General features: G+C 48.1%; 1 protein-coding gene across 1 annotated transcript in view; it reads right to left on the bottom strand.

The window, feature by feature from the left end:
* The window catches only part of MDGA1 (MAM domain containing glycosylphosphatidylinositol anchor 1), a 144,332-nt gene extending 126,006 nt beyond the window's left edge, over positions 1-18,326 (bottom strand). The window contains exon 1 of the mRNA XM_075042038.1: positions 17,520-18,326. Coding sequence (XP_074898139.1) covers positions 17,520-17,646 — 127 coding nt within the window. The 5' untranslated portion in view covers positions 17,647-18,326. The remainder of the gene's footprint in view (positions 1-17,519) is intronic.
* Between the last annotated feature and the right edge of the window lie 611 nt (positions 18,327-18,937).

Here is an 18,937-nt window from a genome sequence, read left to right as displayed (position 1 = left end):
CTCTGGGCTTCGCCATCCCCCAGAAAAAGGTAAGAGGAATGGAAAGATGCCACAGATTAGATGCAAGCTCAGTCCCAAGGAAACAGAACTGTAGGGTTTCTTTTTTCCTGTAAAAACAAACATGGATTTCCCCTCTGCCCTCCATATACAGTGTTGATTTTCACCATTATGAAGTTGCTGTACTGTTTCCTCCCTTGAGGACCATAAAACCCAGAAAGAGCTTCTGGGAAGGCGGACACAGAGCTCCCAAAACAATGCAAAATGTCACAGCCTTCCCCAGGCAGGGATTCCAGGGGAATCTAGCAGATTATCAGAGAGACAAAAGCAGTTTTCCCCCAAGTGGATGAATGATGCCTTTGCTGTATTGCCTACAACTGTACTGCTCACCTAAGGTACCTCACTGCTGCTGTGGGCATGCACGCTCCTGGGGGAGAGCCACCAAATACTGGAAAGGATGAATAGACCAGCTATGAAAGGGGAAGAGTCACTCTCCTGAGAGACTGGAAGGAAAAAAGAAAGGTCACTGTACAATTTAAGTAGATGAGGCTTCACGCAATTCTTTTCTTCAGTAAAAAGGACTGCACTTATTTCAGTTCAACCTAACCATCCCCACATGCTGCAGAAGTACTGCAGTTTTACACTTATTACTCATGAGTTACCTAAGAAACAACAAAACCCTAGTCCAGCAGCAATGCACATTATAAGCACACAAGTATCACAAGGAGACAGCTTCCTTTCTCCACCCTGGGAATTTTAGTGTTCAAAGGTTGTTCTGTCCTGGAACATGGAGAAGTTGAGTTTTGGCTTCATTTTAGTGTCAGCAGTGGGCTCACAGGTGCCCTGGCCCAGCTTACCACCCACGAGGAAGGGCAGTGCTCCAGGAGACACACCAACTCCAGAAGCACTCAAGCACTGACAGACCCAGAGCCCACACTTCTTCCTGGAGGGTGATTAGAAGATGGACAAGTAATCTGGGAATGTATCTGCCCAAGAAAGAGGCAATAAATAAATAAAATAAAGGCAAAGACAGCAATAACGCCTGTGTTAGGAATATCATGGACTGAATTCATGTGTGTAAATCTACACACTTGGTTGGCCAAAGAAGAGGGTGAGGCTGGCAAGATGTCTCTAGGAAGGAAAGCAGAGTGAGGGAGCACTGGGAATCTGAAAAGCTACTTGACAGGAAAAATAAAACAGCTGAAAGTAAGTTTGCTTTCTCACTCTTGGTCTGAAATGGAAGCTGTGATGACAGTTCACACCAGCAGAGTAAATGCAAGAGCAGAGATTGTTAGTGTGGCTACAGAAGCAGCCCTGGAAGACTGCAGCCCTGCCTCAGTTCACACCTGGTTTCACACAGTCCTCAAGAGACCCAGGAGCTGGCCCTTGAACCCAAACTCCCAGCTCCCTGATGACCACCAGGCCAGGTTCTCGCCCCAGTGAGATGATACATTTAATGTCAAATGTGTATGAATAATTACACAAATATTAACAGAAAGGAAAGGAGAGACATGAACATAATGGAAAAGTCCATCTGCTCTGGCTAGCAGGGCAATCTAAACACATTATGCCTAGGTCCTTCTCAGGCATTTCTCCAAGAGTAAAAAATATAATCTGGCTATATTTGACAGAGAGAGGCTTGATTCACAGCAACTTTGGAGGCCTGTATGCACTCACACAGCTTCCACAGCATACAAGGTATTTGGAAAATAAAGACCAAAGCAGCAAAGGCAGCGTGAGGACCTACAGCACTGCTCAGACCCTTATGCCTCCCACACAAAGAGAGCCACCACAAACTAGCCATAAACCCAGGAGGTGGAGAAGGACAGAAAGTTGTCACGCAAGGTACTACCTAAGGGAACACCCCTTGGTTGCAAGGGAAGCTCCCCCCCCGCCTCACACAGCTGTCATGTGCCACCGGTCTGTATCTAACTCATTAGAAGTGAACCATTCAGGTTAAAATCAGGAGACTCAGGTTGCAAATATCAACCCTTCCAAATGAAGACCAGTTACAAGCATAGCTGGCCAAGCCACACATATGAATACCACAAGGCAGACAGGTGTCCCAGTAAGGGAAAGGGACACGGACAGAGCACTCCGCTGTGCTGAGCTCTCCAGTCACCATCTCTTCAGCAGATGCTGAAGATACTCCACACTTCTCCAAAAGTGTTCAAAAGCTTTGTGGAAGAGGGTCAGGAAAATACCCCTTGCCAGCACCACACCTGCTACTTAATCTTATTCATATACAAAGATCAAACCAAGCTACTGTTTGCCTTCAATGCTTTAACTCAGTTAAAGGTATCACTAGCAGCATTTCCATGACACTTCGTTTTACCTTGCTGCCACTTCAGTGGTAGGAATTGCTGTTGTATTTGGACTTTTGCATGCAGGGAAGCAAGGAAAAAGGGCTTTCTTCAGTTGCAGACCTCTTGCAGGATTTTATTGACATACTCATTTTATGTGCAAAAGCATACAGTTAGACTTTCTTTGCAAAGCCCTCTCTTGCAGAGCCAATATCTGTATTTAAACTAAATGATAATCTATCCCCTTAATACAGCTTTTATTGTTCAAACAAGTATTATTTTAAGCAAAGTGAATCCAGGAGGGATTCTGAAGGTGAAACAATAGGAACCGAGGAGAGAGGAGGCAGAGGGGAAGACAGCGGGGACAATGGAACAAAGACTCCCCACCACCAGGCCCTTATCTCCAAAGCCGAGCAAGATCCTGAACACTAAATCTATTTATGTCCCTTCCTTCTAGCTGTACTTTTTAAGGCCACCAGAGAAGTTAGGGAACAAATGTAGGTGACAAATGACAGGAGAAAAGTTTTCAACCAGTGTAATGCAATTAAGCAACGGAAAGGAAAATTTCCTCTTATCCCAACACAGGAGTCCTGCAGGAAAGCAAAGGATGGGGGGAAAAAAGAAACGGAAACAGCTCTTGCCAGCTACCTCCAATTCACTTCAAGACAGCAAGTTGCAAGAGTGACAGGCCTGCAGTCTTGAGGAAAGGACACTCAAGTAGTATCACATACCAGAGAAAACAGCCAAAAACTTTTGGGGTAGGAAAGATTGGGTTTTGCATTATTCCAGACTCACCAACAAAAGCAGAGGCATAACTTGCTGAGAGTTAAGCTGTAGTTCAAGTATAATAAGAATTACCCCATTCTGGAATAATCACAAGCATAATCCAGGTCTTCCAGAGTAGTGAGTTTTGAAACCAAAGTGCCCAGACAGTTTTCAAGCCCAGAGAAACAAGGAATCCTCCTACAGAAACCACCACCTTATAGTAGATCCAGAAAACAGCAACTACAGAGCTTGGTCTCTCCAGCAGCACGTTACCTAGCTAGCCTGAGTCTCATGGCACTGCACTCTGGTTGTACAAAGCAAGCATGCTTTATGAAGAGGGTTCACACTCAAGGATTTTCTGTGTTTTGATGACAGGTCTGCTGTCGGGTTCTCCAACAGCAGCTCGCTGAAGGCAGCTCAGGGGCTGCCTGAGAGAGTGGCGGCAGCTCAGTGACAACAGCAACCAGGCATCAATGAAAAGATGCTCATCAATGCATCGAAGTGGAAACTGCCACAAAACTAAAAATGTCTCTAGTCAAAATTTAATGGTGATGGGGGGGTAGGGGGGAGGAAATCAGATGTCCATGAAAACCTGTAAATTACTAAGACAGGACACCACACAAAAAACAGACACTGCCTGTCTATGCCCTCCTCCTGCACATCCAGATGGAAACACCTCACTGAAATCACCAGCTTCATCTTCAAAACATCTGTCCAAGGCAGATAAATGGCACCACCTTCCATTCACACAAGCAGAAGGCCAGGAGAAACTAACAGATCTGGCCTTTTTTGTGGTTTGTTTTAAGGCACTTTTTTTTTTTTTAAAAACATACTTGGCTTACACTGAAGTCTAAAAAAAGAAGTCATAAAGGAAGACTGACAGCAACAGGATCCAAGCCATTATGTGCAGCATTTCGGGCCATCTTTACTAGAGCAACAGCTCATCTGGATTTAACTCCCTTGCCTTACAATTAAGATGCTACCTACATGAGTAGCACAGCAGAGCCAAAAACTGTAGCCAGGAAAATGAATCCTCTAAGGTTTCTCTCCACCCTATTTCTAACTTCTGTTTTCCCAGAGGAACTGAAGAAACACAACCATTCCTCCCAGCCAGAAAGTAGCACAAAGCCTGGAGTCAAGAGTCTGGCCAGCAGCTTTTGCTGGTAGAACAGGGGCACAACAGTTGCCTGCTCATGCCCCTGCAGCTGCATCACTTCCTTCTGGGCTAATGAGTAAAAAGTCATCTGTGTCAGCAAGGCCAGCAGGTGTGACAAAGCACATGCAAGAAATAAGACCTTGTATCAACAAAAATCCAATCAGCCAAATATGCCTCAAAAAATAATTACAATGACTAACTGGATCAGACAAAAAGGGAGAAATAAAATACAGGAAAAAATCAGAAGAGTTAGTTCAGAAAACGAATGCCTTAATTACAAGCTATTGCCCATTTTACACCACTTTGGGCTCCAGCCTTGGTAATACCTACAGCTTTTTCCCACAGACAACAACAATGCTCACAGAGCATCCCAGACCTTAAAAAAGTATACAGGAGTACATAGGCAAAAGCTACATTAAACCCTCCTGTTTCTTGCAACAGGGGTACTAAGACTAGCCCCCTTTTACATGACCCTGGAATTACAGCTGTCTCCCTCTGGGAGATGTGCAGTCCCATTCACAGAAGTCTTCTGCCTGGCGGGGATGGCAGTTCTCACTTGCTCTTCCAATCCCTCATTTTCAACCGCAACAATGTCATGGGTATTATCGTGAGGCCAATGAAAGAAAGAAATAATCTCACTCCTAGAATTTACACACCATCAACAGCATCCATTTCTTTTCTCTTTTTTTTTTAATCTAGCAATAGCTAGACACATTTCTTTCTCTTTTCCCTGTTTACCTCACCAAGCATATCACAGATCCTAGTGCTTTTTAGCACCTTCCCCTGCTTCCTCCTTCTGCAAAGCTTTTATTTAGGCCTAACAAGCAAAAAGCTCATACTATGGTTTCCTCCCCCACCCTCCTCACTTACTACTTCCTCTAGACTTGCTTTGAGACAATCAAATGCAATTCTTAAATTAAAATCCATTTATTAAGAAATAGCTCTGCTGGAGCTTTCCTGCACACTGCTCTACACAAGGAAAGAAAGTTTGCGATGCCGTGATGCAGGGCTCGCTCCTCATTTTTCTTTACTGCTTTTTTAAGTGTCTGTACAAAATGCCCTGCTGACCCATCTGAAGCTAAGTGATAAGCACCTGATCTCCTGTTTTACCAAATGTCTCTTATGCAAAACCATCTCCTTAAGCACGCCATATGCTGCAAACATACTTTGAAATGTCTCCATAATAATCCGAGAAGCAGAACTGTTTGTCAAATAGCACACACACTACTGCTGGCCACTTGGAATAACCATCAGCCACAAGTAGGTACATATGCTCATTGTGATCTGTAAAAATCAGCATGGCATCTTTGCCAAGGCTTAGCAAATGCCAGAGTGGTTTCTGATTTCAATAACTACTGTTCACTTTGGCTAATTTCTCCTTTTACATGGAGTTTCAAGCCTGATTACAAACTATGAATATGTAGCAAACCGCTCCTTTCAATGTGTTGTGGTGATATTCATGGCTTTCACCCAACATGCCAACATGAAAGATTTATGGTATTAATCATGCACATCATAATAAACAGTCATTCTCTACTGTCAATTGCATTTTTCTGCTGAAATAACGATGAAAGTCCTGAGCTACTTATCATTTGACCAGCCAGAAAACAAACTATTATTGTACTATTTTAACCAAAGCTGGAGCTTAGTTTCTATGGGTAACGTCTTCAGATGCATAGTTCAGGAGCTTGACTATCCCATTTTGAAAAACAATTTAGAAACTTCATCACAGCTAAATACAGGGCTTGTGTGTGCAAGGAGTTATTCAGGAATAGCTTTTCAAAATTCAAAATTAATTCTAGACCTGTTGTCTAGAGGCTCTCTTTCCCAACAGTAAGCTGCATTAAGCCAGCCTGCATTCCCACATTGCAAGCTCTGCTTGCTTGAAAGATACAACAGAGCAAGAACCCTGGCATTTTTCTTGCTAGAGTTAGCAGCTACTGGATTGCGGTAGCTAAGCTGCTGCAGCCCTCAAGCTTTAACTGCACCCCACAATAAGCTAGCTAGTGGGATTTATAGGATCACTACCCAGTTGCACAGCCAGGAGTTGAGTATATTTGTTCGCGCTGCAAGCCAAAAGCAAGCATGAACCTGGTGTAGGTGCCCCACAACTTACTTATCGAGGAGTCAAGCACAGTATGTTGCTGCCTGGTGACCCCAGGTGCAGGGGGCTCAGCACACACTGCAAAGCCCGCTCAAGATGTTGCATAAATGGTTGGTGCACAGGCCAGGCTGAGCTCCACAGTGTTACAGCTGTACTGTGATCAGTAACTGAAACAGCCAATTTAAAGCTAGCTCAAGAGTGCACCCACAAGTTACAGTTCTACTTTTGCAGAGGCATAGTGTACGTGCACCCTAAATCGATTTGTTTGCAGAAATATTCCCCTAATCCCACTGTCTCATAGCATTGCAAAGCTCCTGTATTCTTATCCAGTTTCCGAGTATTCCACATTTGTAGAGGTGCAGGGAATAGCAAAGTGCCGTCTTTCACTACACCTTAAAATGGGGATCTTCCCAACACACAGCTAACACCACTGCCCACTTCTGAGTTCCAATTTGCAGATATAAGGTCTTATCATTCAGCAATTATTTGATGACTGATGAAGACAATCTCCTTCTCAAACACATAATTGTGAATTTTAATTACTCTAAATATAAAAGAAAAATCTTTCTTTCAAAAAAAACCCCAGCCAACAACGAAACCACCAAACCAAAATCACAGACATTAATGCCTTTCAGCCTTTGTTAGCATTTGGGAAACAAACACTAGCGATTTCTTCTTCCTATCTTCATACTTGTAAGAAAAATAGGAATACGGCTTAGCACATACTTAAAATAACAAAAAGTGTTGGAATATTCAGACTTTCTTTTTGCTTCTTCGAAAGCTGTGCTCTGCTCTGGCATCCTGAATCCTTGATTCTGAGATAACCGGATCAGAGCCTGTTTTCAATTACTTATTCCTTCTTATTGAGGATGTATTTACCTTGGATCTATCAGCCACAGGGATTGCACTTAATACCAGCTGCACTTTACCAGAGAGAAAAGGATGGTTAAAACGTCGCTGATGTTCGATTCTTCATTCTGCCATGGGCAAATCACTTAATCTCCATCTCATTTCCCCACATGCAGAGTGGAATAACTGTAGGCAACACAGGCGTTGTAAAGGTGGAAGTTCATCGGTATTACAGTGATGGGAAACACATAAACCCACAAGAAATCCTACTTGTGCACTCTGAGAGGATTTTCAGGGTCTAACAACTGCAGTGGAAATGCCCCAGACCAGTTAAGTTTTCTTAACACCCCAGCTGGATTCACTTGACTGGCAGGGGAGTTCAGTCTCCCATCCCCAGCTGGCTCTTGCTGCTCAGGTTACTTTTGTGACCCTCAATTTCTCGCATTTCCACTATTTCAAGGGATGATCTGAGTCAGAATAATCCATTTATGAAACTTACAGACAGTCATTTGTCACTCTAATTCTACAAATGCCTTTTTGCACCATGCAAGGCACGCAGCAAGCACCAGAAGGTGAAATGCCATTTGTAAGCAAAAGCCATTTTGCCACATTTCTCAAGCATCTGTCTGAATCACATCTTTGTTTTTCCTTTTTATTTCATCACAAAGGCACACAAGAGATGCACAAGATTCCCATCTACATTTATTTTAAAACAATTTACGCCAATTAGTGAAGGACCATTTCCTTCTGAAACAGGAGCAGCAATGGCAAGCAGCTACTCTTGTATTAAATGTCCACCTGCAGACATCCTAAAGCCTTTCTCACAGCTTGACTTTAGCTTTCAATGTTATGTCAGTTCTTCTTTAGGCGACATTTGCTAATTTGTCTTTAGAAACTGCCGTTCTTACTGCACCTTTGTCAATTGCTATGCTCACCCTGCCATCATTTCCATTTGCACAAACCCAGCAAAAGTATCTGCATGCCATTTGTCCTACACTACAGCTCACAGCGAAGAGAAACCACAAGCCAGCACATCACAGCCAGATGGATTTTTAGTTACATCAGTGATATCTCCCTTATGAAAGCTAAAGCAAAGGGATAACAGCCAACACCACATGCACGAGCGATTTGCAGCACGAGTGAAAGGAGCAACAGGAAAGCGAGAGGCTGGCTAGATCGATAAAAGGTGCTCGAGATCCCTGCTCACCACCTTGCTGCATCCTCTCCCTGGAGGTCTGCAGCCCAGCACAGAGCCATGACGTGCTCACAGAGCAGTGCAGGTGACTCCAAATCACCAGGCCACTCTGGCACCACAGCTGTCCCCAGTGTGCTGTCCTGCCTTCTTTGCAACCACTGAAATATGTAACTGTATCTACGCTGCTGTTCATTACTAGCATGATAATAAGAACAGAGTGCTTTACAGAAGCATACAAAGGGAGCATCCTTCTCAGAGGAGTTTAAACATTACTAGACCATACAGCTCTGTGGATTTTGGGAATACAGTCACAAAAGCATATGCTGAAGTAACCATATCGCCTAGTCTAGAAGAACAAGTAGAAAATTTAAAGACATAATTATTTATATTAAGCTCTCTCTCTAGGTCCCTGGTTAACTTCAGACATCTCCCTTCACCAGCCATGGACCAGATTATTTAGGCATTAAAACTTAAGGTATTAGTAATCAGAAGCTAACCTGGGATACAGCACAGCCAATGCACTGGTGCAAAAAGCTCCCTATAGGCAGCCACGATGCTCTGAAGACAATGTTGCACTAAGCTAGGGCCCCTAAGTCATCTTTTCCCTAAGAGCCAAAGTGCCATCATCAATCAAATGCCTCTGCTCTGGCACCCTCAGCTCTGCTGCCTCACAGAGCCAAGGAGATATATTGCAGCATTAATTGCCTCACCTGAACACCTTAGAGGCCCCAACAGCCAGCTGCCACCTTGCTGTCTTCTTTTCTCCTTCTGCCAGAGCAATATCTTCATCAATGACACAGACAGTGGGATCAAGTGCGCCCTCAGCAAACGTGCAGACAACACCAAGCTGAGTGGTGCTGTTGACACTCCTGAGGGACAGGATGCCATCCAGAGGTACCTGGATGGACAAGCTCAAGAAGTGGGCCTGTGTGAACCTCATGAGGTTCCACAAGGCCAAGCGCAAGGTCCTGCACATGGGTTGGGGCAACCCCTGGTATCACTACAGGCTAGGGGATGAAGGGATTGAGAGCAGCCCTGTGGAGAAGGACTTGGGGGTACTGGTGGATGAAAAGCTGCACATGAGCTGGCAATGTGTGCTCGCAGCCCAGAAAGCAAACTGTATCCAGGGCTGCATCAAAAGAAGCATGGCCAGCAGGTCAAGGGAGGTGATTCTCTCCCTTTACTCTGCTCTGGTGAGACCCCACCTGCAGTACTGCATCCAGCTTTGGGGTCCTCAGCAGAGGAAAGACATGGACCTGTTAGAGCAGGTCCAGAGGAGGGCCACAAAAATGATCAGAGGGCTGGAACACCCCTCCTATGAGGAAAGGCTGAGAGAGTTGGGGTTGTTTAGCCTGGAGAAGGCTCAGGGAGACCTTATTGTGGCCTTTCAGTACTTCAAGGGGGCCTACAAGAAAGGTGGGGACAAACCTTTCAGAAGGGCCTGTTATGATGGGACAAGGGGTAATGGTTTTAAACTTAAAAAGGGTAGATTTAATCTAGATATAACGAAGAAATTTTTTACAATAAGGATGGTGAAACACTGGAACAGGTTGCCCGGAGAGGTGGTAGATGCCCCATTCCTGGAAACATTCAAGGTCAGGCTGGATGGGGCTCTGACCAACCTGATCTAGCTGAAGATGTCCCTGCTCACTGCAGGGGGGGGTTAGACTAGATGACCTATAAAGGTCCCTTCCAACCCAAACTGTTCAAAGGTTCTGTGAGGATCCCTCTTCCCTCATATCTGTTCAGATTCCTTTAACCTTACCTTTTCATTCTGAGAACCAAAACCAAACAAACCCCCAAATGAACAAAACCAACAAATCTCCCAAACACAACCACACGTATAAGTGAAGAAAAAAGAAATGGAGACTATGGTTGAAAAGCCAATTCAGAATTTAAGAGGCCTGCACTCACTTTATTGTTTGATCTTTTGTGGGAAACAGACGAGATGCTTCTGGAAGGAAACACTAGCACTTTCCCACTCCACAAGAGTATTACAAAGGGTGTGGGGGAAGGAATCATGAACTGCTTGGGTACAATGTGACAGAGCTTCGCGCAAGCAGCCAGCGCCAAAAACCTGGAAGTAGCAGCTCAGTCCCGGGCGTTGACGCCCGCGAACTTCGGCCGTGCTCCCACCCTCGGGAAGACGGACAGGCGGGGTTTTCCCGAAGTCCACCAAGGTGGCAACGGAGAAGACGAGCTGCCTCCGGGCACTACCTGGCGGTCAGCCGACGCTACCGAGCCGGGGACAGCCCGCCTGTCACCCCGGGGACGCGCCGCCAACCCGCCCCCACGCGTGTCCGGCCCGCGCGGAGCCTCGCTTCTGTCGGGAGACGGGCGCTCCCAAAGCGGCGTTTCGGTTCCCACGGGGTTTGCCCTGAGCAAATCCCGGCACCCACCCCCTTTCCCCCCCTCCCGGGGGAAGGGGCGCACCCCCGGGCACCATCCCCCCTCCCGCCGGGACGGTGCAACGCCTCCCTCTGCCGGACAGCGGCGGAGCGGCACGGCCCCGCCGCCCAGATGTGCCCCCTACCCACCCAGATGTGCTCCCCAACCACAGCAGGAGAGGAGCCGGCGGCCAGGACAGTGAAGGAGGGCCAGCTTCATTCGCCTTTCCCTTGGGCAGGAGGGAAGGCAGGAGTCGCCTGCTGCCGGCGAGCTGCACCTGAGCAGAGGTCAGGAAATCAAGGGGGGAGTCAAATCCTCCCATCCGAGAAACACCTGGCACCAGGCATGAAAACTCTGAAAACTCTCTGCCTCCCAACAGGTCCTGTCCCTGCTAACCTGTTAGTAACAGCCCTTCTCCGACTTCACTTTTGTTGAGCTTAGATCAGTTGATGCCCAGGATCTCTCTTTTTTCCTGGCTCCACTTCTCAAATTCTTTCCTAGCCCTAATGCAGTACTTTGGATTGTCAGCTCCATGGGTTATCACATGTTTAATTTTTTCTTTTAAACACTAAGCAAGTGCTTGGCTATAAAATACAAACCTCTGTTGTTCCCTCAACCCCTTCCCCCAAATAAAGGGCAGATTAAAGCTTTTTTCTTTTCAAAGCGAGTACTTTGGATCCTAACAGAGTAGACACCTCACCAGTTAACCACAGGCACAGAGACATGGAACACAGGCACTCTCCTCTCCCACTTCCTAGCAGCACATCACTGTCTCTGGTGGGGCCTGGAGGCCCTGCCAGATCTGCGTTCTGCTGCGCAGTGTCAGTGCCATATCCCTCCCCCTTCCTCCGCAAGTCTGGGGAACATTGGCACATTTTCCCCTTCTGAATTTAAACCTGTGCAATGCCAGCAGATGATGATTGGCAAAAGGTGGCTAGGACACAGGCACTTGATGTGTTCACCTTGACTGCTTGAGAGCAGATATGGTCTCAAAGTTTTCTTAGTATTCTCAGTCTACATAAGACCTGGGCTACCACGTCTAGCCTAAAGAAACCCACATTGTATTACCAGATGGGGGTACCCATAGCATCTCTGAGAACAAATCAACATTTTCCACTGTCTCTTGTCTGGAAGGCTCATCTTCCCCACAGCAAAATGCAGCCCCCTCTGAGGACACAACACAGGAAACCCCCCTGCACAAAAAATACCAACATGTCACCCACCCTCATGAGAACTTCACCAGGGAACTGTCTCTCCAGACCTACAAAGGCAAGCCAGTTGACTATGGACTTACCTTATGCTAAAGAAGCCTTTTGCAGGTAGAGTTCAGGACATTTCCATAAATGGAGTAAGAAACACCCTCTACCCCAAGCAGTATTTCACTAGGAGAAATGCATCTCTCTGTTGCTTTTGCTAGCACATTGGCATTGGACAGAATGCAATTTTTTCCCACCCCCCAACTCTGCCCTCCTCATAACAAGCTGTAGCCACGCAGGCAAGACTCTTAGGCATAGATGATGCTTATTGAACCAGGATAGCATGGTATGTGTTGAGGGAGGGACTGGAAGCCTGAAACTGCGCTTTTCAAGCAAGCAGAATGGCAGTAACTCCAGTCAAAACATTAGGGCTTCTGGTTGATGGTAAGTGTCACAAGATCTCTGACTTTCCAGCATAGAAGTCACTTAGATTTGTTCCTTAAAAATAAGAACAGCAGCCCCAGCACCTCAGCATCCCTTACTGCCACTGCTGAATGCTGTCAGACTACTGAACCTCCAAGGCCGTCTTCTGCTGCATCTTCCACTTATCAGGAGCCACTTACTTTATCTCCCTCCCATCTCTCAAACTCATCTGAAATACATATATATATTTCCAAAAAATCCAGTGCAAACCTGACACAGTGATAATTTTAAAAGCTATGCTGCTCATGTCAAATTATTCAACATCTGTCTTCATGTTCCCACAAAAATTAGCATAGGATGGTGGTTTCTGATGACACCTATAGTGAAATATTTTGACTTCTACCAGCAAGTTGCAAACAACCTGTCAAGAGGATAACGTCAGTCTTCTAGCACTGCATATCAAAGCCAATTGAGGGCTTATCTGGTGTGTGAAGCTACTGACCTGACCTAAAAACAGAGGTTCTAGTGTCACAGGAGGGTGAATCTGACACACTACAGCTAGAGAACAGCAAGGCATGCTGAAGCACAGGGCCGGACAGATTCAATGCCTTGACCTTAAAGAGTGCTAAAGAACTATGCAAATCTTGGACCAACCCAGTCCTTCAGAGAAACTATTTCTATAGCCCTCCAGTTACAAAACTCATTCCTGTAACCAAAAGGTTACAGCCTAAGCCACCACAGATTTAAGGGCTGGACAACAAGGAGAAAAGGCTGAGCACAAAGAATGTATGTACATCCGTGTATATACACACACACACGTATAGTTCGGAGGACCACTGTGCTCATACATTGCATTTTCCAAACAGAATCAGCCAAGACGTGGCTCACAGGAGCCAGCTCCACCGTTACTTTAGCCAGTGATCTGCTCACCCATTTCTGAGGGCACAGGGTACACTGGGATAACAGCAAGGAAGCTGAAGATCTCCTCATCTGGACTCTTGTTCCCGCTGGCAAAACAGCTATAGTCAAGGGAAGGGAAGAGGGACTGATCCAGGTCACCAGGCTCGAGGTTAACACATTAAAGTGTGTCTGTGCCCCCAGCAACTGGCAACAAAAGACACACACCACTTGCAAGAGACCGTGAGGCATCCTACTTGGGCAATGCTGCATTGAAAACTCTAGGAAAAGAGGCTTTTACTTTACAGGTAAAAGGAGCAGGAAACAAATCATGTCACATGTACATGAAATGAAGAAGAGTGGATGTTTATGGCCTAAATGCAGGATATGTTTTACCATGACACTCCTCCCTCGCAGACACAAGACGACATTCTTCTGCTAGATTTTTTGGCTGCCCATAGTGGCATCTCATGGGTGATTCAGTGGGATGGTGTCTCTTTAAAGAAAGAGCTTTACTAGGTCATTTATTCCTCACGTCAGAGGCCAAGGCAGGACTACTCTGTACTGCAAGTGCTTCACCCCCATCAGTTTCAAGCACCTGAAGTAATGCAGCCCAGCCAGCCAGCCCTCTGATCACGGTGCCAGGCAGCTTTCCCTGCTGCCCAGCCTAAACCTTCCTTTTATTCCCTTTCCATCACCTTGCTGTAGCCCCCATCACACACTGTGATGACCATTCCTGAAATGCCTTTTCTGCAGGTGAATTATGAGGGGCAGGGGACAAAACATCCCACTCTTTTATTCAGCCTGAAAGGCTGCTGCTGTTCAGCTGGACTGTGCTAGTTGCAAGACAACCCAGAAATGTTAATTATACACTGCACATGAAGTAAGCAAAGCAGCAGCCCTGTGCACACTCTGAACCAGAGCTACACAAGTCCTGGAGTCTGCAAGGCTTACTAGGAAGCAAGAGGCATACTCTTCCCTTTGGGCCACCCCCCCTCCAACCATCCTCCCCTTTCAGTCTAATTTATAGTCTTTAAATGTTGATAACTCCAAGGCTGGAAGGGCAAGTCCCTTTCTCCTTACCTCTTCCTCCCTCCCCCCAGATTCTGACATTTCCTAGAGATCTATTACAGCTTGCTCCTCATCTTGACCAGCAGCATTAATGCACTAGGATTGAAAGGCACACACAGTTTGGGAAATGGGGTACCACAAAAGGCTAATAAAAGTTGCCCCTTGGCAGCGTGCTGAACTGCCTCCGTATCAGGCCAGCCTTGTCTTACTGCAAAAAACAAGGCTGAAATGATGGAATCAGCTAATGAGAAGAGGGTTTCAGACACACTTCAGTCATTACAACAAATGCCAATTTATATAACAAGCCTCTTCAGGTAGCAGGCTAAAAAGCACCTTGACTCCTAATTAAATTGCACCTCCATTGCAAATGCTCCTTTCCCAGAAACCTCCTTACACACATTTTATTTATACCATTCATCTCAATAAACCTTTCCAACAACTGCGCTCTCCTAGACAGAGGTCTTTTGTGCACATCCATGTGGGTGTATTATTTAAAGGGTACATCACATGGATACTTTATCTAGTTTAATCTGATTTAATCTCAGCAGATTTACTAAAGTGAAATATATTTATAGACCCATATAGATGCCTCTCACCATCTTCATCGCCATAAATAAATATTCAAAAGCAGAAAAACAGATCTGAACCATGATACTTGAGTTCCCATAATCTCTACATTAAGCGCCACATGAGACTGACATTCACGGCACAGAACACTCAAGTACAGTTTAAAGCTATGGCGAGAGACCAACATTTAGGAAAAACTGAAGTGGAGGGGGGCAATAGGACTAGTTTCTAATCCTGCTTTAGTTATCTTCGCAAATGTAACTGTATCAATCCAGCTCTGCTTGAGCCATCAATGACAGCAATCTCGCATCCAAACAAACAGTGCTGGCTGCACAAGGCATGAAATCAGTGCAGGGCAGTGGACTGAAAGCAGGATTGGGAAAGACAATATGAAAACTATTAGTCACTGTAGAAGTTTGCAGATACACAGCTCTGGGCTGCACTTGGAGACAGCTGCATATTAAGGCTCCTGATGGTCTCAACAGATAGTTTAAAGAGGTAGGGGAGGGGAGAGGTAGGAAGAGACTGCATTTCTCCTTTGTGTAGTTAAATAAGAGAATAGATAGTAGTAGTGTACCATTTTGGCTTAAAAGGATGCCTTCATCTTAGTGCATGTCTATATCTGTGCTTTCTTTTGTACACAGCTTCTCCAAGCTCTCTCTGAGAGAAAAAGACAAAACCATCAGTAAGTTATTCTGAAGATCTAATTCAGCAGCAACTCTATCAAATGAAAGTTCACTGAAGTGGATGAAAAAATACAACAGGCAACTTTCTAAAGCATATTTAAGCAAAACCAGTTTTAAGCTCTGTCCCTCATGCTACAATTCTCAGCAGACAGGCCATTCTACAGCAAGTGACGCTACTCAGCAGCAAGCACACTAAAATAAAATAATAAAAGTTCAGCTAGAAGCAGATTACCTGTTTTAAAGGATTAAATAGCCTGCCCTGACCAGGTTTCTGTACCACAAACTCATTCTACTCCTCATCTTTCCAGCCTTCAGAGGGTCCTACAATCTTCCTCTGGACATGCAGAGTGGGAGAAAACATATATACTGGGAGGAAGAAAGAAAAAAGAAAGGAAGCTAAACACCCTCTATTTAAAATGGTTATTTTGCAAAACGGACCCAAACTCAAATTAACATCCCAGCCCTCACGGAGAAAGGAGGAATTGTTTCCATTAAAGAAATACATCATTAAAAAGTGACCTACAAAGACTTACCCATCGTCAGTGAGACTGAACTGATCTTTGCCAGAGCTCACACAAGAGATTGGCTGCATGCTGTTAAAAAAGGGGGAGCGGGGGGGCTGGATTCTCTCACTGGGGTCTCTCTTCAGAGCTCAGAGAGCTTGGCTTGTTAGAGGCAGAGGCATGCCTTCCAGAAGGACTTTACAGCAACGCACAACTGAGTTGTAAGCCAAGATAAAGCCGGCTTGTATGAGAGGCAAGTCTTGTGGGTTGCTTTTATTTATTTTTTTCCCACTGTATTGGAAATGCAGATCTTGTAAAGCAAGAATTAAGAGAGGGCTGGGAGAGGGAAAGGGGGGCTGCGCGCCTGGCTAAAGTAAATCCCGGCTGTTCTCTCAACCCAGGGCTTGTGCTGGGTGGGGGCATGGGGTGCCATCCCCAGCCTCTGCCCCCTGCCCCCCCTCTGCCCTCGGAAGCTAAGGGGCTGCGGGAGCCAGACCTCACACGGGGACACCTGAGCTTGCCATTTGCCGCCCTGCCTGCAAACAAGGAGGGGAAGTAAGCACCATAACTGCAATAATAATAATAAAAGAGGAAAAAAAAAAATCAAGCAGCTCGACATCAGCTCTGCCACAGAGCACCCCCCCCCCCGACCTTAAGAAGAAAATCGGCAGCAAAGTTCAATAGGGTGCAAAAGCAGCCTCACCCCTCGCCCCCCCCCCGTCCCGGGGGGGGGGCGGGGGGAGCCCGGCGGGGCTGGCCGTGGGTTGTGCGGGAGGGAGCTGGGGCAGGGCGGGGTGCCGGCCCCGCCCGGCGGCGGCGGGGAGCGGGCTGCAGCCGGCAGAGGGGGAGACCCCCGGCACCGAGCCCCGGCGGGGCAGCGGCGGCCGCCCACCTCTTGCCTTCCCCGTTCCGGTGCTCCCGCACGGAAGCAAACCCGCAAGGGCAGCGCGGGGAGGGGATCCTCCGTCCTCCCCCGGCCTCGAAGAAACTGCAACTCGGAGGTGCTCCCAGAGCCGCGCCGCCGCGGTTCGCGCCGCCGGCATCAGCGTGGCGTCCCCACGCGAGGCGGGCGGGGGAGAGGGGAGGCAGGGCCGGGGCCCGGGGTCGCTCCCCGCGGCGGCTCTCGCTCCCCGCGGCTCCAGGCGCGGCCAGCCCGGCGGCAGCCTCGCCCGCGGTCCCTGCGTGCCATCTCGGCGGACTCGTAAATCGGAGGCGGCCGGGGTTTACGGCGAGGAATTACGAAGTAGCTACAGGCGCTGGAAGCCCTATTGCTGCATAAAGCTCTCCGCTCCGGCTGCGACGAGCTTCGCCAGCATCATTTACTTTCTCCTGCAGGTGCTTTTTAACTTTGATCCCACCGCCGCCGCCTGCGCCTCGCCCCCCCTCCCCCGCCCCAGCGACCGCGACAGCGTCTCTTACCGTAAACCCCTTGTCCTCTGCTGTACACCGGCACCAGAGACAGGAATAAAAAACAGATCATCTCCATCTTCAAGGCAGAGCCCTCATCGCCGGCGAAGAAAAGCAGCCAGAAGAGCCCAGGCAGCATCCGGCGGGGGAGCGAGGAGCAGGGGAAAGCCTCCCGAAACACCGCCCCATGCGCCCCGCTCCGCGCCGGGCACCGGCGCCCCTGGGGCGGAGAATGGGACCCCCCACACCGGGTCCGCCTGGGGATAAAATTTAAAAGGAAAAAAAAAAAAAAAAAAAGGAGAGGGAGAGAGCGAGGGAAGGAGGCAGGGAGGGCAGGAAAGCGGAGCGCCGCTTCTCGCTTCCCGTCGCCAGGTTTCTCGAGGATTTCCAGGAAAACGGGCAGCCTCGCCCGCACTCGGGGTACAGGGAAAGGCCAGCCCGGGGGGCGGCACCGGGCCGGCGCCGGGCAGGTGCAGGAGCAGGGCCCGGGCCAGCCCAGCGCTGCTCCCCAGCCCTTGCGGGAAAGGGGTTTTCTTTGTTCAGCAGGAGCCGCCGAGCGCTGCCCGAAGTCCCGCGCTGCCCGAAGTGCTGCCAACTGGGGCCAACTTGGGAGAGTCTTCGCCCTCCCTCCTCCCGACGAGACTCTGGCCGCAGCCCCAGGAGCGAACGGGGGAAAGGAGAAGGAGGTGGAGAAAAAGGGGGGGAAGCAAGGGTGGGGGTAGGAGCCAGCTGCTGAAAGGCGGAGGGAGGAATAGGTGATTCTCTCTCCTCTTTTCCAGATCTTCTGGGGAGGGGATTGGTGCAATTAATCAAATCCAGGAAGGATTTTTTTTTTTTTTTTTTTTAAAGCGGCTCCCAAGAGCTCCCCCAGCTGCACTGCATCGCCCCAGCCAGCCTGAAGGGAGAAGCAAACGAGGAGCAGACAGACCACGCACCCTCGCTCTGCCTGCAGCTCAGCCCGGCTGTGCTCGCCTCCTCCCTAGCCCGCCAGGTCCTTCTCCCTTCAAAACTTTCCCTGATATTGTGTGCTGAGCTCGGGCGGGTGCTTCGCCTTCGCCGCTTGCCTGCTCCGCCCGCCTCGCAGATAATTTGCAGCTGTAGGGAGGCCCGCGTCGCTCTCCCTCGACGGCTGCCGGAGCTCCCGGTGGGAATTAACAGGGGCTGCAGCTGGAAAGGAGCCGACGAGGAGAGACAACAAGCTGGAGAAAGTTGGGTTACTCCTGCCAGACACCGGCTGGAAACCGCTTGCAAGGTCCCTGCCCCACCGCTTTTTCCTAAAGTGCCAAAATCTCCTGCGAAAGTTGCCGGGAGCGTTACGGCTCCCCAGCCGGCCCCGGGGCTCTCCGCTCCGCCGACCTCCGACGGGGCGTCCGGGGGGCACGGTACGGTACCGCGCCCGGCCGGCCGGGCTGGCCCGGGGCCGCCTCACC

Source organism: Buteo buteo, chromosome 12, assembly GCF_964188355.1.
Source record: "Buteo buteo chromosome 12, bButBut1.hap1.1, whole genome shotgun sequence".
Lineage (NCBI taxonomy): Eukaryota > Metazoa > Chordata > Aves > Accipitriformes > Accipitridae > Buteo > Buteo buteo.
Note: the sequence above shows the minus strand (reverse complement) of the source record. Positions and strands in the feature narration are given on the sequence as shown.